Source organism: Mustelus asterias, chromosome 21 (genome assembly GCF_964213995.1).
Source record: "Mustelus asterias chromosome 21, sMusAst1.hap1.1, whole genome shotgun sequence".
NCBI classification, from domain to species: domain Eukaryota; kingdom Metazoa; phylum Chordata; class Chondrichthyes; order Carcharhiniformes; family Triakidae; genus Mustelus; species Mustelus asterias.
Window position 1 is genome coordinate 52,752,145 of NC_135821.1, and position 20,661 is coordinate 52,772,805.

At 42.4% G+C, this 20,661-nt stretch overlaps 2 protein-coding genes and 1 long non-coding RNA gene across 6 annotated transcripts in view; 1 reads left to right on the forward strand and 2 right to left on the reverse strand.

The window, feature by feature from the left end:
- Nucleotides 1–20,661, forward strand: part of LOC144509275 (uncharacterized) — a 217,595-nt gene that overhangs the window by 5,280 nt on the left and 191,654 nt on the right. For 3 of the 4 annotated variants that reach the window (XR_013500430.1, XR_013500429.1, XR_013500428.1), the window contains exons 2-3: nt 2,772–2,852; nt 15,099–15,268. This is a non-coding gene — a long non-coding RNA (uncharacterized LOC144509275). Of the gene's footprint in view, nt 1–2,771; nt 2,853–4,062; nt 4,729–15,098; nt 15,269–20,661 lie in introns of those variants that run through there. The other variant, XR_013500431.1, reaches the window with a different exon arrangement.
- Nucleotides 278–15,683, reverse strand: LOC144509274 (RNA-binding protein 38-like). The gene is made up of 5 exons (XM_078237896.1): nt 15,518–15,683; nt 15,156–15,316; nt 6,503–6,626; nt 3,299–3,350; nt 278–1,333 (listed from the first exon to the last, which is right to left on the reverse strand). Exons 2-5 carry the CDS (start codon nt 15,312–15,314, stop codon nt 1,078–1,080), a joined length of 591 nt encoding a protein of 196 aa, XP_078094022.1. The 5' UTR covers nt 15,315–15,316; nt 15,518–15,683; the 3' UTR covers nt 278–1,077.
- tekt2 (tektin 2 (testicular)) overlaps nt 17,273–20,661 on the reverse strand; it is a 30,109-nt gene continuing 26,720 nt past the window's right edge. The window contains exon 10 of the mRNA XM_078237895.1: nt 17,273–17,975. Coding sequence (XP_078094021.1) covers nt 17,762–17,975 — 214 coding nt within the window. The 3' untranslated portion in view covers nt 17,273–17,761. The remainder of the gene's footprint in view (nt 17,976–20,661) is intronic.

The following is a 20,661-nucleotide window of genomic DNA, read 5'->3' on the forward strand; positions in this document are numbered from 1 at the left end:
GTAGAGATAATAGAAGGACAATGCATTGGTTTTCTCAACTACTTGAAGGCCTCATCTTCTCACCTCTTCCAAACAACTGGCTCAAAGTTGTGGGCACGAAGTCACATTCATTTTGCCACAAGGAAACAATGCCATGATGCAAACTTGTGTTAATCAGCTTTCCTCACATTAGAACCCAGACATTTCTTAGAACTACATGCACTTACAATTATCAGCTGCAAAGTTAGTTAAAAGGAAATGCACTACATTAAATATGAAAATGACAGTTCAATATTTTCAAGTTTATAAATACTCATTTAATTTACTGTTTATGAGCAAAGGTAACATTTCAGCATTCAGATAGGTCAATTTCAGCAATTCATGGTAAAGTACTTGCAGATACAAGTCCTCACAATAAACACTATTGACTGATTACATAATTTCATAAATTACGTCAGTATTGTTTCCCCAGGTACAAGTGGATAGGATGCATAGTTGGTTCAAGCAAAATAATCCTCAGATGTACTACTCCCACAATATGCTCAAAGTATAGGTACAATTATAAAAATCCTGAGCTGAGCATGGAATTGCAATGCAGCAATCCCTTTGTATAGAAATCTGGATCCGTATGTAAGCATTTAAAGCCAGATTTGAAATTTGTAGCAGAAATTACATTGTCAGTTGACTGATATTCCTTTGAGATGTTGAGCTGGCCTGCCTCCCCATCCCATTCTGCCATTACTTGAATGAATCTGTTAGATAATAAATTCACATTTCCAAATACAAAATACTTGCATACTGATTTTTATCTTCCAAGGCAGGAAAGAAACCTAAAGAACAGAAATACTCTTAACTTCCAGGAATCCTGGAAGGAGGGATGGGAAAGGAGGAAAATGACCGAAGTACAATACTAGATCTTACATTTTCCTCTATTTTGGATGATTTTTTTTCTTTAAGAAAATGTTAAAAAGACTTGTATTGAGAATACAATAGTAGCTTCAAAATGGTACAGTTGACATATGAACGCAACCATATTAGAATTTCCTTGGGAGTCAGCATTCAAGATTTCAGCCAGTGTTAACAAAAGCAGGCACAAGGCTATCGTCTCTGAAGTCCAGCTGTGTGTAATATTGTTGGCTCATGTTGGCCTTGGCTCAGATTTGGAATTCCAGTCTGTAGTGGAAGCTGCATTGTGTAGGTGTAGCCAAGGTTTGGATATTGAGGGGAGGCTGGGTAGAAATGTTCATAGGTGGGGTACTGTGTATACAATGCAACACTGGAATCCAGGTACGAGGTGGAAGGCAGGACCAGGCCAGGTTGAAGGATGGTCTGTGGAATCAGGTATGGTGCAACACTGGGGGGGAAAAAAAAAGTAAAAGGTTAATCTTGCTGGTGCTGATAGTATTCTGCATGATGATATATGCAACACCTGCTCTTATTCTTTGTGGTGGTTGGCTGATTCATTCAAGTCGGGGAACTTTTTTTTCCACAACTATTCACTCATGGAACTGACTTGTGCACTGCCTGTGAAGCAGCTTTCAGGCTGTTACATGACTGTGCAGTCAAGAGAGAACATTGAATTTATGTGCATCATGGAAAATCCAGAAGCTATTTTCTGTAAATTCCTATTGTGAAGTTAAAGTACAGTACAATAGAGCCAATATTTTCCTTTCATGGGATGAGAGCATCACTGATGGCTATCCCTAATGCCTTTGAAGATATTGCCCAAGATTCTTCAGGAGCTTTTCACAGAATTATTGGCATGATGGTGTAATAATCTTGTCAATGTTATCACAGCACCAAATGTGTGGTCAGTGAGACTCAGTGGCAGTAGTTTTACTGGAGTCAGAAGATAATGGCCTCAAACCCCACTCCAGGATTTGAGTACACAATCTGCACTGTTCAGCATCGAGTGTATACTGCTTTGGTTGCAGGCGCCTTCTTTCAAATCAGTAAATAAATTGAGAACCCATCTGCCTGTTGACATGGGCACCAGAGATTCCATGGCACTATTTTAAGAACAGGGGAGTTCTGTGTCCTGGCTAATATTTATCCTTCAATCAACACCATCAAAACACATTAACCAGCTGCCACACTTTTAGATTGAAGATGCGATCATCTTGAAGGCTGTGTGTGACTGCATTCATTGTAGCTCAATTTCAGGAAGTCTCACTCAAACATATCCACATATTGAAACTGTGAGCCCAATGCCCATTTCAGACAACGGCCCTGAATTTCCATACTTTAGTGAAAACTATACTCAAATTCCTCACCATTTTACACCTAGCTCGCCATTTTTGGCCTGTAAAACAAACATAATGCCAAACAGACCAAGTATCAACAGGCAGATAACTAACAGGGGACATTATTCTTGAGCCTCATCTTCCTCTACCCAAACAAACACCTACAATACAAGTTGATGAACAGCAATCAAGAGCAATGATTTGTTTTCCTTCTCCAGCATGGGCACCAATCTCAATAATCAAACTTAACAGCCAAGATTAGATTTTGAGACTGCACCACCATTGACAAGGATGTTTAGAAACATGATAGCCATGCTAACTTGTCCTTAACTGTCCAAAGATGTGCAGATTAGGTGAATTGGCTATGATAAATGCACTGAGTTACAGGGATGGGATGCTCAGAGTTGGTGCAGACTTCCTCCTGCATTGTAGAGATTCTATGGTTCTAAGATGGTTGGACCAGAGGAACATTTTCATTGATGTCCCAGAACTGAGATTCTATGGAAACAAAATCTGGAACAAATCCATTTTTTTCTCCCCCGCCTTCAGTTGAACAACACGCACTTTCACTTGCTGAGAGGAGAGGCGGAGTACAGGTCAGACCCTTCCTTGCAAAGAGAAGGAAGCCAGGTAAAGTAATCCTAAACTTTTTTTGCACACTTTATAATTGGTTTACAAATTGCATTATACTTGGCACGTGAGCAGGTTAAATCTTCTAGTCAAAATGCTGGAAGGAGAAGGTATCAGTACGGGAACTCCTGTTTGTTCTGGATTAATTGAGATTGGGAGTCATAGAAGTAATGAAGTTTTAAAGTAAGTCAGTGAAGTAATCCTCTGAACCTTAAACAGCCCACAGAAAGGAAATGACAAAAAATACTTTACTTGGCTGAAGTGTGGAGCAGGTGCCTAGAATAATGCACCTCTTTATTCATTAAAAGTGAAATTAAACTAACTTTCCTCAAGCCCAAAGAAACATGTTTGGTTTCTTACCTATGTTACAAGATTCACTTTAGGTTTCAACGCTATACTGTCAAGATCATAACTTTGAAATAACTCAGAAGGAAACATAAACTTACCCATATGGTCTCTGCATCAGAGTTGAATGAACTTGTTGTAGGCCTAGACCTCCTGTCATTTAGCAAGGGGAGGGGGGGGGGGGGGGGAAGAGAGGAGGAAGAGAAAAATAAGTGTTAAGAGTAGGTTTAGATTTAAATTATATTGATAAGGACATTTGTTATCTTGCACTGAGATTGAGTTACGGCTCAAAAGGATCCAACCAAAGTATACATAAACATCTCAACTGAGCTAGATTTTGTCAGCTTTAGACAAATTAAGTGCATGGATTTCCAGTGCTCTTGTTGAACATTTCCATTCTGTTATAGCTATTTATCTAACACTTGGTTAAAATACTGAATTTCTGCTAACTTCATGGAACTGAACAGGAGTCAGAAGATAAATGGGATACATTTTCTAGCATTCAACAACATACTAAATTAAGTCCAGAGCAACAATATCTGAATGTTAAAAGAAGATTCTAAGATCAAACTGCCTTCCATTAGTATACTTTCTCCTTCCAAGAGGCATATGGATACAGCTGACAGCAACTTCTCCAAAGTTACAACCAGCAATGACCCATGCTATTTCAACAATGCCTTGTGCATTTGGTATGATCGCCAGATTATTTTTCCCATCAGGAATGTCACAGTGACTACTATAAAATGGTATCTGACAGGAACAAAACTTGACTGGTTTATCTGGGCAAATTGAAATGTAAATGAAAACTAGGATTTAAAGACATTCTCTCTGGATGGAAATCCTCTGCTTTTCCTTGTGTTAACAGAATAAATCATCTACAATGGCGATGAAGTAGAAAGGGTCGAGAGCTTCAGGTTTCTAGGTGTCCAGATCACCAACAACCTGGTCCCCCCTTGCCGACACTATAGTTAAGGAAGCCCACCAACACCTCTACTTTCTCAGAAAACTGAGGAAATTTGGCATGTTAGCTACGACTCTCACCAACTTTTACAGATGCACATAGAAAGCATTCTTTCTGGTTGCATCACAGCTGGGAAAGGCTCCTGCTCTGCCCAACACCGCAAGGAACTACAAAAGGTTGTGAATGTAGCCCAATCCATCACGCAAACCAGCCTCCCATCCATTGACTGTCTACACTTCCCGCTGCCTCGGCAAAGCAGCCAGCATAATTAAGGACCCCATGCACTCCGGACATTCTCTCTTCCACCTTCTTCCTTCGGGAAAAAGATACAAAAGTCTGAGGTCATGTACCAGCCGACTCAAGAACAGCTTCTTCCCTGCTGCTGTCAGACTTTTGAATGAACTTACCTTGCATTAAGTTGATCTTTCTCTACATCCTAGCTATGACTGTAACACTACATTCTGCACTCTCTCGTTTCCTTTTCTATGAATGGTATGTTTTGTCTGTATAGCGCGCAAGAAACAATACTGTTCACTGTATGTTAATACGTGACAATAATAAATCAAATTTAAAAAAGATTTCAGTTACTTAATCCAGGCCCTAAACTAACATTATTGTGGAATAAAACAGAAGTACATGATTGCAGCAGAATACTTTCTCAAGGTAGCAAGGATGGGCAATAAATGAGACTGTGTCAGTAGCATCCACAACACATTAAAAAAAGTGGGCTGGTGTTTATTGCAGCTAGCAAATAAACAGCAAATCCATGACCTTTTGCACTAGAGGTTGCTGTAAGTTAAAGATCCAAACAGTAGTCCTTCCACAGGGCATATGGGACCTGTGTGAACAGGGCAATACACTACATGTCTCCTTATGATTGTAACGTATTTCTAAAAGCACAGAGCCTGAAGTTGGAAGAACAAGTTGGAATATTGGATTTGATGTCAAATCAGGTACTAAAATAATAGTAAAAGATTCAATTGAAAGAACAAAGGCATTAAAATTTCCTAAAATGATCACTCCAAGGAAAGAAATTCTATAATTGCAAGTTAATATTCATTGCCAGAGGGGTTGTTTGGCAGTAATTAAGACTTATCAGCATTAAAAAGGGTAGCTGGACTGAAATGGACAAGTCCAACTTTTTGATAGCTCAGTCTGCTTCCACCATGCAAGTACAGGAACTTCACCCGGTTAATACATTGAAACGAGGAGCCAGAAAACAAGATACTGTTTTCCCACAACTTGGAGCAGTGACATATTGTGGACAGCAGTTCTATATTTTCATTCCGAATTTGCATGAAGTTGTTTCCCAATTTGTCTATAATGGTGAGCAACAATTCTTACTGTTATTCTTTAACATAATGGTCCAGAATTTGTGGTGAATGCTATTTGGACTCTAATAAAATCACAGTGTAAAAGCATGGAATTTACTAATGTACTCGCCAAGATGTGGTGGTGCATAGCTATTGTCAAGTGTCGTGCAGGGGATAAGCTGCACACATCCAGTGGTCTTTAAGTTGTGTATGTGCATGGCAATCTTAAGGGACTGCACATATGAAAAATGACTATACACAAAAAAGAGAGGGAACTTGTGTCCACTGTACGTTACAACACATTTGCTTTAGCTAACTTACACTTGGTATCCTTAACAACCAGAGATTCAGTAGAGCTGCAAGCAGGCAGTTTACCCCTTCTCAGTTTGAGAAACAGATATCTTACCACTAGTACTAGGCATCTCCAGTTATTTCCAAGATCGCGTTTTAATCCACTGTTGCCCTCAATAGGTATCCCAGCCCTTCTGAACTTTAACCTTTACACAAACTGTTTTAGCAAACTTTATACCAATGTGTGTCAAACTGGCATCTCATGCATATTGACCAAAACAAGCTTGAAGTGCTTCAAATACCGAATGCAAACAAAAGCACTGCCAGCATTTGAAGCAAAGATGCTACCTGAATCAGAGCTAGTGACCAATCTTCAAATATCTCAGCCAAATGGGAATTAAACTCAAATAAAAGTCAAGACTTGGGCAATCTACTTCCTCACAGAAGTCAGGTTACAGCTGAACATTACATTATCGAGACTAACAATGAGCAACTGCATGGGAGATCAACGACGTGCATTAATATAACATCTTTAATGCAGGGAAAAGTGCTTCATTCACACATGATCAACAAGTGTTGTATTTAAAACTGGTGGAATCGGGATACATGTTTACCTGCCTCTACAGTTTTAAAGGTTGGTCACAGACAAAACTTAAAACCCAGACTTGGACCAAGTCAAATCTCACCAATTTTCTTCTGCTTTGGGTGGGAAGAATTAGCACCTAAGGATTCAAACATACCTGAATGTACCATGCGGGGTTTGGCCCCAAGAAAGGCAAGGTTCACATTAGTCTTTCTTCCATCGATGATGGGATTAGGATCTTTACACGCCCTGTCTGCTGCAGCCCAATCTGCCATGGTGACCTGGAATTTAATCCACACAAGAGAAAATGATTAGGTAAGAAAGCAATACTAAAAAAGGAGTATGGCTTTAAAATTTATTGATTAGTTTTGAAGAGAGAAAATCATGCAACAGCAATTATTTGATAGCTTTTTAACAACTGCAATTCACACTTAGGCTAGAGCTCAATGAGCAGCAGCTATTGTCCAGTGCTTTATACAAGTGGATATTCATGTGCAAACTTGGTGGGAGCATCTATCTGCAGGTTATTCAGTGGATATCCAAGCTGATTCAATAATAATTTGTATAGCACCTTTGTAAAAACACAATGGCCTTCCCAGTCACATGGACAAGATTAGGCCAGATGATAAAGGCTTGGATTTCAAGGAGTTTCTTAAAAAGAGGAAAGCAAGGAAGACAGGCAAGAGAAAGAGGGCATGAATTCCAGTTGCCTGGGCAACAGAAGGCACAGTCACCAAATGATGGAACAATTATCATGGAAGAAGCAGCCAGAATTAGAGAAGCACAGAGAGTAGCAGACTGGAGGGGGGAGAAAAAAGGGGAAAGCCATCAAGGGATTTGAAAATAAGGATCAGAATTTGAAAAATAATAAGATATTTGCTTGACGGGGAGCCAATGTGGCTTAATGAACATCGAGGTAATATGGACTTGTAGTTGAGACACAGGCAGCAGAGGTTTTGGATGGCTACATGTTTACAGAGGGTAGAAAGAGACTAGCCATAATTGCATTGGAATAAAGAACAAAGAACAGAACTTAACAGCACAGGAAAAGGCCCTTTGGCCTTCCAAGCCTGCACCGACCATGCTGCCCGACTGAACTAAAACCCCTTATCCAAAGAACAAAGAAAATTACAGCACAGGAATGGTCAAGTCTAAAGGTAACAAGGGCATGAATGGATTCAATAGCAGATAAGCTGAAGCATGGACCAGGTCTGTGGCTGGAACTTCATCTCAGGGATACCAAGATTGTGAACCAGAGATGCCAAGGTTGAGAACAGTCTCGTTTAGTCCCAGACAATTGTCAGGGAAGGATGTTGGTTTAGAACAAAGACCAAAAAAAGTTTCAGCCATCTCAATATCTAATCACAAAAAATTCTGCTCTTCTAGTACAGAATGTAAAACAAGTACATGCAAGTGTCCCAGGAACAATTAAAATCAACAGGCTACAAGATGAAGGCATGTAAAATCACCGGCACCAACACATCCCTCCCTGATGAGAACGATGTGTTCTATGCCCGTTTTGAGCAAGAGGTCAGCAAGAGCATGTCCTCCACTCCGGAAGCCTCAGATGAACTGGTATCATTGCAGATATCAGAGCAGCCTTCGCGAAGGTCAACCCATGGAAAGCGACTGGCCTGGATGGGATACCCTGATGAGCACACAGATCCTGCCCAGACTAGCTGGCGGGTATTTGCAGACATCTTTAACCTCTCCATACAACAATGAGGTCCCTATCTGCTTCAAGATGACCACCATCATCTTAGTACCAAAGAAAAGCCAAGCAGCATGCCTTAATGACAATTGTTCAGCAGCTCTGACATCCATCATTATGAAGTGCTTCGAAAGGTTAGTCATGGCACAAATCAATTCTGGCTTCCAGATTGCCTGGATCCGCTACAGTTCACCTACTGTCGCAACAGGTCCACAGCAGACACCATTCTGATCCTGCACTCAACCCTGGAACACCTAGATGTCAGACTCCTATTTATTGACTACAGCTCAGCCTTCAACACCATTATTCCTATGAAACCCATCACCAAACTCCGTGGCCTGGGTCCGTCTCCTCCCTCTGCAACGAGATCCTGTACTTCCTAATTCACAGACCACAATCAGAATCCGTACAGTGCAGAAGGTGGCCATTTGGCCCATCAAGTCTGCACCGACAACAATCCCACCCAGGCCCTACCCCCACAACCCCACTTATTTACCCTGCTAATCTCCCTGACACAAAGGGGCAATTTATCAGGGCTAATCCACCTAACCCAATAGAAAAGTTCCCTCACCGACCACAATCTCTACACAATGACAGATAATGAGTGTGTCGAGATGCTCTGGTGGTCTGAGATTATAAAGGGTTATTACATGGCAAATAATTATTACTACTGGTTGGAAAGACTAATGAAAGAGCATCAATTTAATTATTTCCAATTATCCTTAAACAAGAGTAGAAGAATGTATTTTATGGTGAAGTAGTTGAATTTGCCATTCACAGGCAAACTGCTACTGAAATAATCCCTTTTATAAAAAAGGGCAACAAAATTGCTTTGGAAATAGAAGATTAGAATTTGTGGTTTGGAGAAAAACACTTTAATGAGCAGATTTCAGGTGCTGCAAGACAGTGTTTCCAGTTCTCCACACTGATACAGTCAAACGACCAGGACACAAACTACAGTGCAGTTAGCTTGAGAATTGCACAACAACTAGACCAAGCCACTAACTGGCTATTCCGTTTGTCTGTGCTTTTCCACAGGTGATGACAAGCAAGCTTCAAAATCATCATCAATAATCAATCATTGCTATGCTGTTTTTGACGATCATTGCTGCAACAACCTTACACTAAAAATTATTTTGGCAACTATCTTACTTGCATCCTTGATTAGCTGCTGTTCAATAAGCTTTGGATGTTACATACAATCTCATCTTTTCCAGAAGGATTAGTCTGCTGTCAACCAGTATATTTGGCAAAAAAAACTTGTAGGCTTTAAGGAGCATTTTAAAGGAGGAAAGAGGGGTAGAGGTAGGGCAGAATTGGGCTTAGGCAGCTGAAGAAATGAAAAGTCAGGGACATGCAGGGAGGCCAGAAATGGCAGCAATTTTAGTGGGTTGTTGGGTCGGAGGTTACAAAGCCAGGAATAGGCAAGGTGATGAAGAGATTGGAAAACAAAGATGAGAATTAATAAATAATGTGATGACAGACTTGGAGCCAATGTAGATCAACAAGCAGGGGGCGATGTGCAAAGAGGACTTGGCAGCAGGGTTTTGGGATGATCAAGTTTACAAAGGACACAGTCAAGATGGCATTTTCCAACCAACAGTCAAATCCAGTAGGACAGCAGCAACACAGTCAGGAAAAGCTATGGGGGCGGAAGTATGCAACCTTGGTGACGGGAGAGGATACAAGGTTGGAAAGGGGAAGCACGTTCAACAGGGGTTATAAATGTTTTGGTTCAGATTCAGTTGTCAGATATAGGGATAAAGTCACTGGCAAAGGTGTGGAGTTTAGGGGAAAGACAGAAAGCAATGGCTTTAATCTTAACAGATATTTAAATGGAGGAAATTTCTGCTCATCTAATAATGGATTACAGACAAGCTTCATGGTTATGGTGAATGAAAGGTCAACGTCCATACAAAGTTAGGAATTTGAAAGCACATTGAGTGATATACTGGGGTGGGGGCACGCAAGGATGGGAAATTTTCCAGGAACAAATAGAAGGAAATGGGGCTAGGAGGAAGATGGTCATATTACAACACTTCAAATGTATGTGTTTGACTGGGAAAGGCCCCATACCATTAGAGAGCCTTTTGTTACAAAGTCATCTTTGATCATGCCTTATTTGCAATTGACACAATAGGTGTAAGAGACCAGGCAACATGACAAGATCAAAGGCTCCAATGTATTAGTACCGACACCCATCCAGATCCTTCCTTCCCTCCCCATTTCTTCTAATCCCAGCTCTTGCCATGTATTCATTGTACCCTCTGACACTGAACAATCAGTGCTCAGTGAAGGACTATCCTTACACCTTAATGGAGTTTCAGACTCAGCACGAGGTTGACTTCTTCAGGTTGCCTTCAACTCCTTGCTCATTTCTTCAGGCTGGAATCCTCCCCCAATCAATGGACCCTTTCACCCACCTCCAGTATGCTCCCTCTGGCCTTTTATTGGCTCTTTATCTTTTAATTGAAAACTGGCTGTCTTAGTTTCTCTGTTCCTCTCACCTACCATAATCTGTCTTCCGCTGAACTTGCTACATTTCATTCTCAGTCTGATGCTGACTTTGTTATCAAACATGTTGTTTGGCATACCAACCTCTACCTTGCACAGAGAGAGAGCGAGCGAGCGCAAACTCAAACTCTTCTTCCTACCTCCTCCCATGACCCCACCACCAAACCATTGTTTCCAGGACTGTCACTGACCTCACCTCCTCTGGAGACCTTTCCCCTGCAGCCTCCAGCTTCAGTCACCAAACCACCTCACAGCCCTCTCCTACCTCCTTCCCAAAATTCACAAACAAGACTGTCCTGGTAGACCCATCATTTCAGCCTTTTCCTGCCCCACTGAACTTATTTCTTCACATCTTGATTGTCTTCTCTTTTGTCCAGACTTCCCACTTACATCTGTAATTTTTCCTGACACCTTGCATCATTTCAACAATTGGGTTTCTTGGCCCTCACCACCACCTCTCCACTATGGAGATCCAATCGCTCTATACCTTCATTCCCACCTGAACAGGTAGAGGGTTTTCCACCATCCTGGAATGGAGGCCTAAACAATCCCCATTCACCACAAGCCTCCTCTGCCTGGCTGAATTTGTTCTCTCTTCGAACAGTTTCCCAACTCATCGCATTTCCTCCAAATAAAAGATGTGGCTATGGGTACCCACATGGGTAGTTATGCCTGTCCTTTTGTGGGGTTTGTGGAACATTCCTTTTTCCAGTACTGCTCAGGCTTCCTCCCACAACTCTTTATCCAGTACATCGATGACCACAGTGCCATTTCATGTTCTGATCTGCAAAAATTCAATTTTATTTTGAATTTCCACCCCACTCTCAACATCACAGTCCATTCTAATATTAATTAGAAGCCCATCAACTCAACACACCCTTTATTCTGCAAGGACTCAATTCCATTCTTCCAGTTCCTCAGCCATTCTGATGCTACCTTCCCCATGCTCTGATAAGTCTTCCTTTTTCCTCAGTTGAGGATTGCCCCACCCAGTGCCTGACAGGGCCCTCACTTGTGTCCAGCCCATTTCCCACAGAACCATACACAGTCCTCCCTCCCAGAACCATATTAGTGTTCCTCTAGTCCTCACTTTCCATCTCACCAGCCCCCATAGTCAGGCTCATCCTCCACCATTTCTGCCAACTCACCAATCCTTGGTTGTCTCTTCTTTCTTGGGTTGATTTCTTATATTTTCCTGGGTTGTGACAGTGGCTACTTGGTAGTTTGGTTCCTGGAATGTATGGTGAGCACATCATCCTGTTAGAAGGAGGAGGTTCAAAGATGTGTGGGTTAGGTGGACAGGCCATGATAAATGCACAAGGTTGGGCCTGGGTACAGTGCTTTTTCAGTGAGTTGGTGGGCCAAATGGCCTCCTTTTGCACTGTAGGAGTTCTATGGTTTCTTGTCCTACACAGGGACATCTCAACTGTGGATGTCTGGATGACTCCTCCTCCAGTTGAATGTTTCCCGATTAGGAAAAATCGGTGGAATCCTGGTAAGGCAGGGCCTGAGTGGCATCTCCGGTGTGACTGGAGATAGAAGTTTGCTTTGAAGCCCAGTGGTGGCATGAATACTCCAGGCCTGTTGGCCCTGCTTTTAATTGTGTCATTGTTCTAACTTTCTCTTGGCTAGGTATGTTAGGGCAGAAGCTACTTTGATTATCCACTCCTGGGCAGCAGAGTGGTTAGCATTGCTGCCTCAGTGCCAGTGACCCAGGTTCATTTCCAGCCTTGGGTGACTCTGGAGTTTGAACATTCCCCCCACGTTTGTGTGGGTTTCCTCTAGCAACACTCCAAGGTTTAGGTTCCCAGGGGAGGGGGAAAAAAGTGTCTGCAGGCCAGAGCACAAGCCCAGGTAGTTGGGCTCTGCATTATCTGGGTTTTTCCCTATGAGGTTAGGTAGCTCTATTCCTGGTATCCTGCATGCAAGAGCATACCCGGTCAAGCCACACCTTCTGTTGATAGACATACAGAAAAGCTCGGCAAATACTATATGGAGCGGAATGATGGTTAATCTATGCTGTACTGGATTTTGGGGGTTTGTTGCGTTATTTGGTAAAAATGGAAAATCTTCAATGAAAGCATTAACAAGAAAATCTTTCGCTCACCACTTGTCAACATTTCTTCCAGGTGAAGCAGTGATTCACTTTAATCTACTGTATTTGGTGCTCACAGTAGTCTCCTCTGGGGAGACTGAACAGCTTCGCTCAGTTCACAAATGCAACTCTAACCTTCCCTTGTATTTCAATTCAACATCTTGCCCACATTCACATTTCTGTCCTCAGTCTACTGCAACGTTCCAGTGAAGCCCAATGCAAGTGGAGGAACACCACATCATCTTCCAATTAGGCACCTTACAGACTTCTGAACCAAGTTCATATGAACCCTGTTCACCATTTCCACCCCCCCTCCCAAAGCTAGACTGTATCTCATTCTCATGTTCTGCCTTCAAACAATGCTGACCTTTATTGCACTATTAACACCCGGTTTAGTCTTTAACCCTATTATTACCACTCCTTTTGTCTTGTGTTCCATAATATCTGTGTCATTCAAACCTCTCCATCTCATTTTGTTCCACCTCCCTCTTTCTCTTTTCAACATAAAACCTATCACATTTCTACTTCTCCAGGTCTGATGAGTCATACAAGACTTGAAATGTTAACTCTGGTTTCTTTCTCCAGAGATGCTGCCAGACTTGAGATTTTCCAGGATCAAAGGCTGGTCCTGAATGTGGGTTTGAGAGCTCAAATGAAGGGATGGACATGACATTTGTTTCCAGAGGAAACTAAAATGAGCCATTGCAGTTACTGCCATGTTGTATTTGCCCAACCCAAGTTTGTATAAAGTTGGTCTGAATCTTGCCCAAGTCAGAAGTTAGAATTGAAAGATCATGAAAAGGAACACAAGGTCACAAAAGCATTAGCTCAGACTTGTACCAGACCAGTGGGAACTACTTTCAGTTGGGCCAAGCAGAGCTCTTTCTGCTGATGTTTGTTTTTAAATTATCTGGCTTTCCAAGTTACAATTTATTGTCATGCTATCAAAACTGTTGTTGCTTCCACCTCCAGTGTTCATATCACTGAGTGAGGCTGCATATTAGACAGACATATTTCCACCAAGGTCAGCTTGATTTAGAGACAAAAAATGGATTTTCCTACAGATGGATGTGCACAACACCTTTAATTTCAGAGAGGAGTTCAATTTACTTGACAACACCAGAAATTCAAGGATCAAATCTAGCCACTGAGTCACCATATAGCAAGAGGACAGTGATTATAGCACTGACTAGCACTTTTACTTTGGGAGAAACATGAACCATACATGATAATGGCATCTGTACACGTCATAGCTTCATAAACTTGAAGAAAGCCAGTAACATTTGAACAGTTCATTGACATCTCATTGTCTTCAGAACTTTGCAGAAAACATTACATAGAGGCCATAAAACACAAACCAATAAGTATATCTTATAAGCATTCTCTCCAATGCCTCTTTAAAAATAGGTCATTCATGCCATTGCTGTTTGCTTACTTATAATGAGGGAGTGTTTTTAATGAATTCAATCTTTTTTCATCAGGTCATGGGGAATTTTAGAAAGTTGTCCAATATGGAATTGCAAATCTAGATAAGGTTAACAGGCACCTCCGTGACCATCTGAATACTCATGATTGGGGGACGGTTTAGTTAAGTTGGCTGGACAGATGGTTCGTGATGCCAACAGCACAGGTTCAGTTCCCATACTGGCCGAGGTTATTCATGAAGGCCGTGTCTTTTCAACCTTTTCCCTTGCCTGAGGTTAAATCACCATCAGTCAGCTCTCCTTCTCAAAAGGGCATAGCAACCTATGGTCATAGAAACTAGAAGCAGGAGGCAGCCATTCAGTCCTTCAAGCTTGTTGGGCCATTCATTATCATATTCAATATCCTGATCCCGCCCCCCCCTCCATCCCTTTAGCCTCAAGAGCTATATCTAATTTCCTCTTGAAATCACACAACTGAGTCATTTGAGGTGATGGCAACTTTACCTTTATGGCTAGAGTTGGAAGTATGGGGCTGGGTTAAAATCCTCCCTAACAGCACTATTACATACATGGACTGCAGCAGCTCACCACCACTTTCTCAAGGGTAATTAGGTTTGGGCAATAAGTGCTGGTCGAGCCAGAGATGCCGACATCCCATGACTTTTTTTCAAAAGGATTCTTTGACCTTCTTGAGCATTGGTTGGCAAAATGGCAAAACCAAACAGTATGTTGATGGTTACAGTTGCTTTACTTCCTTGGTTACTTCATGGTGGTGATAGATGTTTGTTAAGTAAATATACAAGTATTGAGAACAAATGTAAGACGTTTCTACCAAGATTAGCGAGTGTGGCAAAACAGTATCGCCCTTCTCACACCTGTAGGTAATCGACAATTACTATTGGATAAGTATAGAGTCTAACTAGAGTTTTGACCCAACAAACTTGTCCCTATTTTTGGTCAATTTCAACCGTAGTATCTCAAATAGTCCAACTCTCCTTTTCCTTCCCAGAAAGATAGGAGGATGGGGCGTTTGGCCCTGGTGTGGTTGATAAATTAAGATACTCACAAAGCCATAACCTCGAGATCGCCCGGTCAACCTGTCCGTTATCACCGCTGCTTCTTCAATCTCCCCGAACCTCTGGAAGTACCGCCTGAGAGATATTTCGTTGCTGTGATAAGGTAACCCACCCACGAAGAGCTTCCGAAATACTCTATCCTTGTTCATAGCTGGTAGCAAGGATGGATGGGGAAGGGAAGGGGGGGGGGGGGGGGGAAGAGACACAAAAAATATACAATGCGTACAATAAAAAAATGCGTTAAAATCACGAGAGGAGCTGATTTATATGATTACCAATAGTTAACTCATTATTAGCGCCTAGGTGAACATAATTTGTACTAGGCACACTTTGAGGGTAAGGAGTTACTCACTAGCCAGCTGAACGCGTGTCTGCTGCGGAATTCGCCTCTTTGTCTCACCGCTCACTCCTCCTCCTCCTTAGTTGCTTTTGTTTCTTTGTAACTCTCACAATGTATCCACACGGGAGCCGGAGGGGGAACACCCCCTCGCCAAGCCCGTTGGCTCAACCCCGGCGCCCGTACCCGCCTCTGTGAAAGGATGTCTTCTCTATTGGCTGCTCAACCTGTCCATTACTGACACGTCCCGTACTTCCTTTAGCAGCAATCAATTCATAACGACCAAAGAAGATTCCAGGTCACTGAACCATCTAGTTCTCAGATAATAAACCTTGCTTATTGATCGGGCTAATATATTGTATCATTGATAACTGCGGGTCAAGATTAATATCCACAAGTATTTTGAATGAGCATGTGGAAAGGGCAAGGGTAACGAAAGAACTCGGACGCCGTCTGGTGGAAGTAGACGGCTAACATTAGATTGGGACTCAAAAGATTTTCAAATTCATTCTTTAGTTTTTTTCCCCTTCCCAGCTGCAAACCTCTCGATTTATTGAAGCCTATGCAATTGTCAGTGCTTTGATGTAACATAGCTAAATCCAGCCGGACCCACCCGGACAGTGGGTTGTATGAGCATAGCTATTCTTTCTTCTCCAATCTGTAGGCTACTCCTGAGATTGGGGTTCAAAATGGACCTCGGCAATTACCTGCTGTCACTTTATTTTTAAAGTTGTATGTATTATCTCGCTGCTCCTCTGATTCTAATTCCTTGTACAATCCCCACCATTGGTGGTGCCCTCCATCTCAGGCTACTGACAAGGAATAAATGCATTGAGCGAACCTTAGCCAGGAGGCATCCATTGATGTGGCAGCCACTTGGCATAATTGTTACACAGAATTAGGTCTCCTTTTTTTTCTGTATTATCTATTTAGTGTTAACTGGGGCACAGTTGGTGGCATTGAGTTGTAGATTTAACTCTCAATCCAGGACTTGAATACAAGATTGCACTGTTTGATGTGCTGTTTATTTGGCAAGATGTTAATGTCTGCCCTCAGGTTGACTTAAACAATCCTAGCGCACTATTTTGAAAAAGGGCAGGGGGGTTAACGCCAGTGTCCTGGTCAATATTTATCTATCAATCAACATTACATAAACAAGATTATTTATCACATTTTGGGAGTTTGCTGTATGCAAATTGGCTGCTGTGCTTCCTACCTTACGACAGTGACTACACTTCAAAGCAATTTAATGGCTGCAAAATGTTCGAGTGATTCTGTATTCACAAAAGTGCAATATAAATGCAAGTCTTTCTTTCTAAGCAAAGACATCAACAACAGCAACCTCTACATAGTGTGTCCCAATGTGGCTCACACAGTAGCATTATCAAACAGAATTTCACATCAAGACACACAAGGTGATATTAGAGCAGGCGGCCAAAAGCTTGGTTTAAAGGGTATGTTTCAAGGAGTGACTTAAAGGGGGAAAGTAAGAGAGAGTGGAAGGGAGATTGAGGGAAGGAATGCCAGAGCCAAGTGCCCAGCTGAAAGCATGCCTGCCAAAGGTGGAGTAATTAAAATTGCAGATGCCTATGAGCCCAGAATTAGAAAATCTTTTGGAGGGTTGTGGGGCTGGAGGTGATTATAAAGATGTGGAGGGGTGAGGCCTTGGCGGAATTTGAAAACAAGGTAACTTTGCTCAACCAATCTGTATCAGACACTTGCATATATTTAGCCACACAGGTTGTGTCAAATAAATGTTCTTAGATGTTAGGAAGAGTTTTATTTATTTAATCAATCAGTAACCATCTTTAAGGGGAGATGGTGGCATAGTAATGTTATTGGACTAGTAATACAGAGCCAGGCTAATGCCCTGGGGACATGTGTCCAAATCCCACCATGGCCACTAGTGGGATTTGAATTCAATTAATACATCTGGAATTGAAAGGTAGACTCAGTAATAGTGACCATGAAAGTATTGATTGTTGCAAAAAATCCATCTAGACCTTAATATCAACTGCTTTTTAAATTAGGAAACTGATTGTTGTTTGCAGAATTTTCTTACTTGTACACAGAAATCCAAAGACCATAACTGTTTGAATTACAATTGTTTTCTTCTTATTCAGTTGTTAACACCATCAACTCTGCTGACGGACCTGTCGTACATTTATTTATTACCTTGTATGATTACAGCACATATCATTATAGATTTATTATAGTAACAGATTCAGAATGAGATTACAATGTGTACTTGATCCCATATTATAATAATTCAAGTTGTCGACATTTGATTTCTGACAGTTGCCGGTTGGGTACGCGGGTGAAGCTATCCATCTTTGACACATATTTCTCAGGTGGAGTTGTTAGTTTTGCTCTTACATCCATGCTGTGTTTATCAAGACAGAGTGAGTGGGTCTTGAAGCCAATATCTTCTTGTACACGCGCAAGTTGTTTGTACAGAGCAGTCAAAGTATCTCTGAAACACAGGAATAAGAATTAAAGTAACTATAAAGCTTTGTCTTCATTTTTTTCTCTTCTGCTTTCAGCAAATTCCACCATTTATCTCAATAATTCCACCATTTATCGCAATAATTCTACACTTCATACTCAGCTACAACATAACCTCACAATCTTAAACTCCAGAATTGGCCATGATAATTTCCTTTCTGAGCTGACACATTGATGAGGCTCTTAGGACAAGGCAATGAAAGTTCTTGCTGCAGTTTCCTCCTCCCCTCAGTTATGCCACAATTGGGGAGACACCAAATGAACACCGGGGGGTGATTTTACCATCGCCTTGCACCTGTTTTTGGGCACGACGCAGTGGGGCGTAAAGCGATTTATGGGATTGGTGCCGGTTTTCGCGACGGGTGCCATTTTACGAGAAATGGGTGAGGTTAATGTATTTAAATGCTGTTTAACATCTGCTTAGTGAGCCCGGCGTTCAAATGTTGAGGCTCGCTCCCCTTTATGACCTCACCGGGAAAGGTTCTCGCCGGCGAGGAATAGACATGCTCCCCATGAACGGAGTGCAGTTGACTTGGCCTCACCGGTGGAACTGGAGGCCATTGAGGTCCCTGGGGAGGCCGAGGACAAGGGGGTGTGCCCCTTGGGCAGTGCCCATCAGGCACCTGGGCAATGCCCACTGGGCAGTGCCAAAGGGTGGGGAGAGGTTAATGGGGAGGGTCCCGCTGCCACTCTGCAGCGATTGGTGGGGGGAGGGCAGCAGGGCCGCGATCGGTCTGGGCGGTGAAGAGGGTTGGCGGGGGTTGTATCTCGGGCCGCAGGCCCCCACAATTGTAGGGGGACAGCTGCTTCAGGCTGCCTGCACTGGCAGGGCCTGACAGCTCTCTCTTTTCTGTCCGACCCCTGGTACTGCTATTGCGCATGTGCAGCACCAGAGGCCTGCACATGCACACTACCTCCCTCTGCAGGCTTTCGGGTGCGTTAAGTCCCGCCCACAGGCTTCTGCAGCGAGCAACAGGCTCGCTCAGAATTTTGTAGGCAGAGTGCATATGGGGCGGGGTGGGGCGGGGCCGGGCCGGGGCGGGGGGCTTGAAAACACACCCAAAAGATGGATCTGAAACTCTCCCAGTTTCAAGTCCACCCAGCACTTTGTCCACACAATTGTCCAAGTTTCTGATAAGTATATAATTTGAGTTTTTTTGTGGGTGTAAATCAAATGGGTGCAGAAGGAAATTTTGAGTTAAGATGTTTGGTTTAGAGTATAAGTATCTGTGTTCATTGTACTTTTAATAAAGGAGTTGTGGGAGTGCAGAAGAGAATGCTACACAGTGGTTTAGCACGAGTTTGAGAGTGTGGAGCAGTAGTGGAGCACAGGGCGGAGAGCACAGAACGGAGGTTTAACGCAAGTCTAAACTTGTGTTCTGCAGAGGTGGAAAGCAAGTCCAAAATTGTGTTGCGGTGGTTAAAAGGCAGCAGTTAGAGATCAACAGTTGAGCTCTGACAATTGACCCTCGGCAGTTGGGGTATGGAGGTCTACACTGTCCTATTTTGCAGATAGTTTGCTTCAAATAAATAGTTCAATTACTTTCACCTGCCAAGTAATTATAGAGCCTCACAATTATTACAGGGATATTTAAAATAGAGTAGTGATGGGTATTTATGTTCTTTGACTTTCACGTAGTAAAATTCTTTTGATTCAAATAGTGAACCTTGTGATTTCATTCTTCTATTAAATACTGGAATTTTCAGGTTTCCAGAAGAAAGAAACAAAAACATTACTAGCCTTTAGGAAGATCAGAAAACCTAATATTGCATTACATTTATGTATTTGATGGACAAAATGATCCATTGCAATTGTTACATATCATTCTTCCAATTGTGTCTCTTCCTTCAAGATAAGTAAAAGTGTTAGTTTTAAAATGAAAAAAAGCCTTTCATAGCTGAGGGGGCGTAAATGAACATATTAGATATTTTCTGACAGTAAGTGTGTTTGAGCATATTGGGCCTGGTCACAGTTGTTAGCTGCCTGAGGATCAGCGGTGCACATATTGGACAGGTAGAGCATTGTAAACTAAATTCAATTTGCTAATTCCTAATCAGTTACATTACGAGGTTGTAAGGTTGGGTAACAATTGAAAAGAAACAATCTGCAAGGTTACAGCGGGAGAAGGCAGGAGAATGGGCACTAGTTGAAATACTCATTTGGAGAGTCAATATAGGCACAATGGGCTGAATGGCCTCCTTCTGCACTATTACAATTCTGTGATTCTGTTATAGTCCCTGAAAGAAGTTCAAATCACTCTGAGAAGATCAGGGGGGCGATTCTGCCATTCCGACCCGCTAATTGTTTGGTGGGTTGGGTCGGGAGGTGCGCGCGTGCGCCAATTTGCGGGATTTGCGCATGAGTTCCCGATGCATGCACATCTCCCACCAACAGAAAGCAGGCGCGGTCATGACCACGCAGGAAACCGGCAGGATGATCTATTTTTAATGTTATTTAAATGTGATTATTGGGCCCGGGACTGAATTCTCCGGGCCCAGTAGCATCTCCCACCCCGCCAGTGCAATTTCACTCTGGTGGGGTTCAGAATAGCTCCCGTGTTTTGGGGAACTAGCGGGAGACCCCACTGGAGTGAAGGGGGGCCATCAGGGCCCCCCAGGGGGTTGGGCGGTGGGGTGTCTCTTCCTTCATGATA

Coding starts and splice junctions, on each gene's coding strand:
- LOC144509274 (XM_078237896.1), bottom strand. CDS start 15,314: ATGAACAAGGATAGAGTATTTCGGAAGCTCTTCGTGGGTGGGTTACCT. Junction 6,627..15,155: donor GATCTCGAGGTTATGGCTTT/GTGAGTATCTTA, acceptor ATTAAATTCCAG/GTCACCATGGCAGATTGGGC. Junction 3,351..6,502: donor ACCCCGCATGGTACATTCAG/GTATGTTTGAAT, acceptor GCTAAATGACAG/GAGGTCTAGGCCTACAACAA.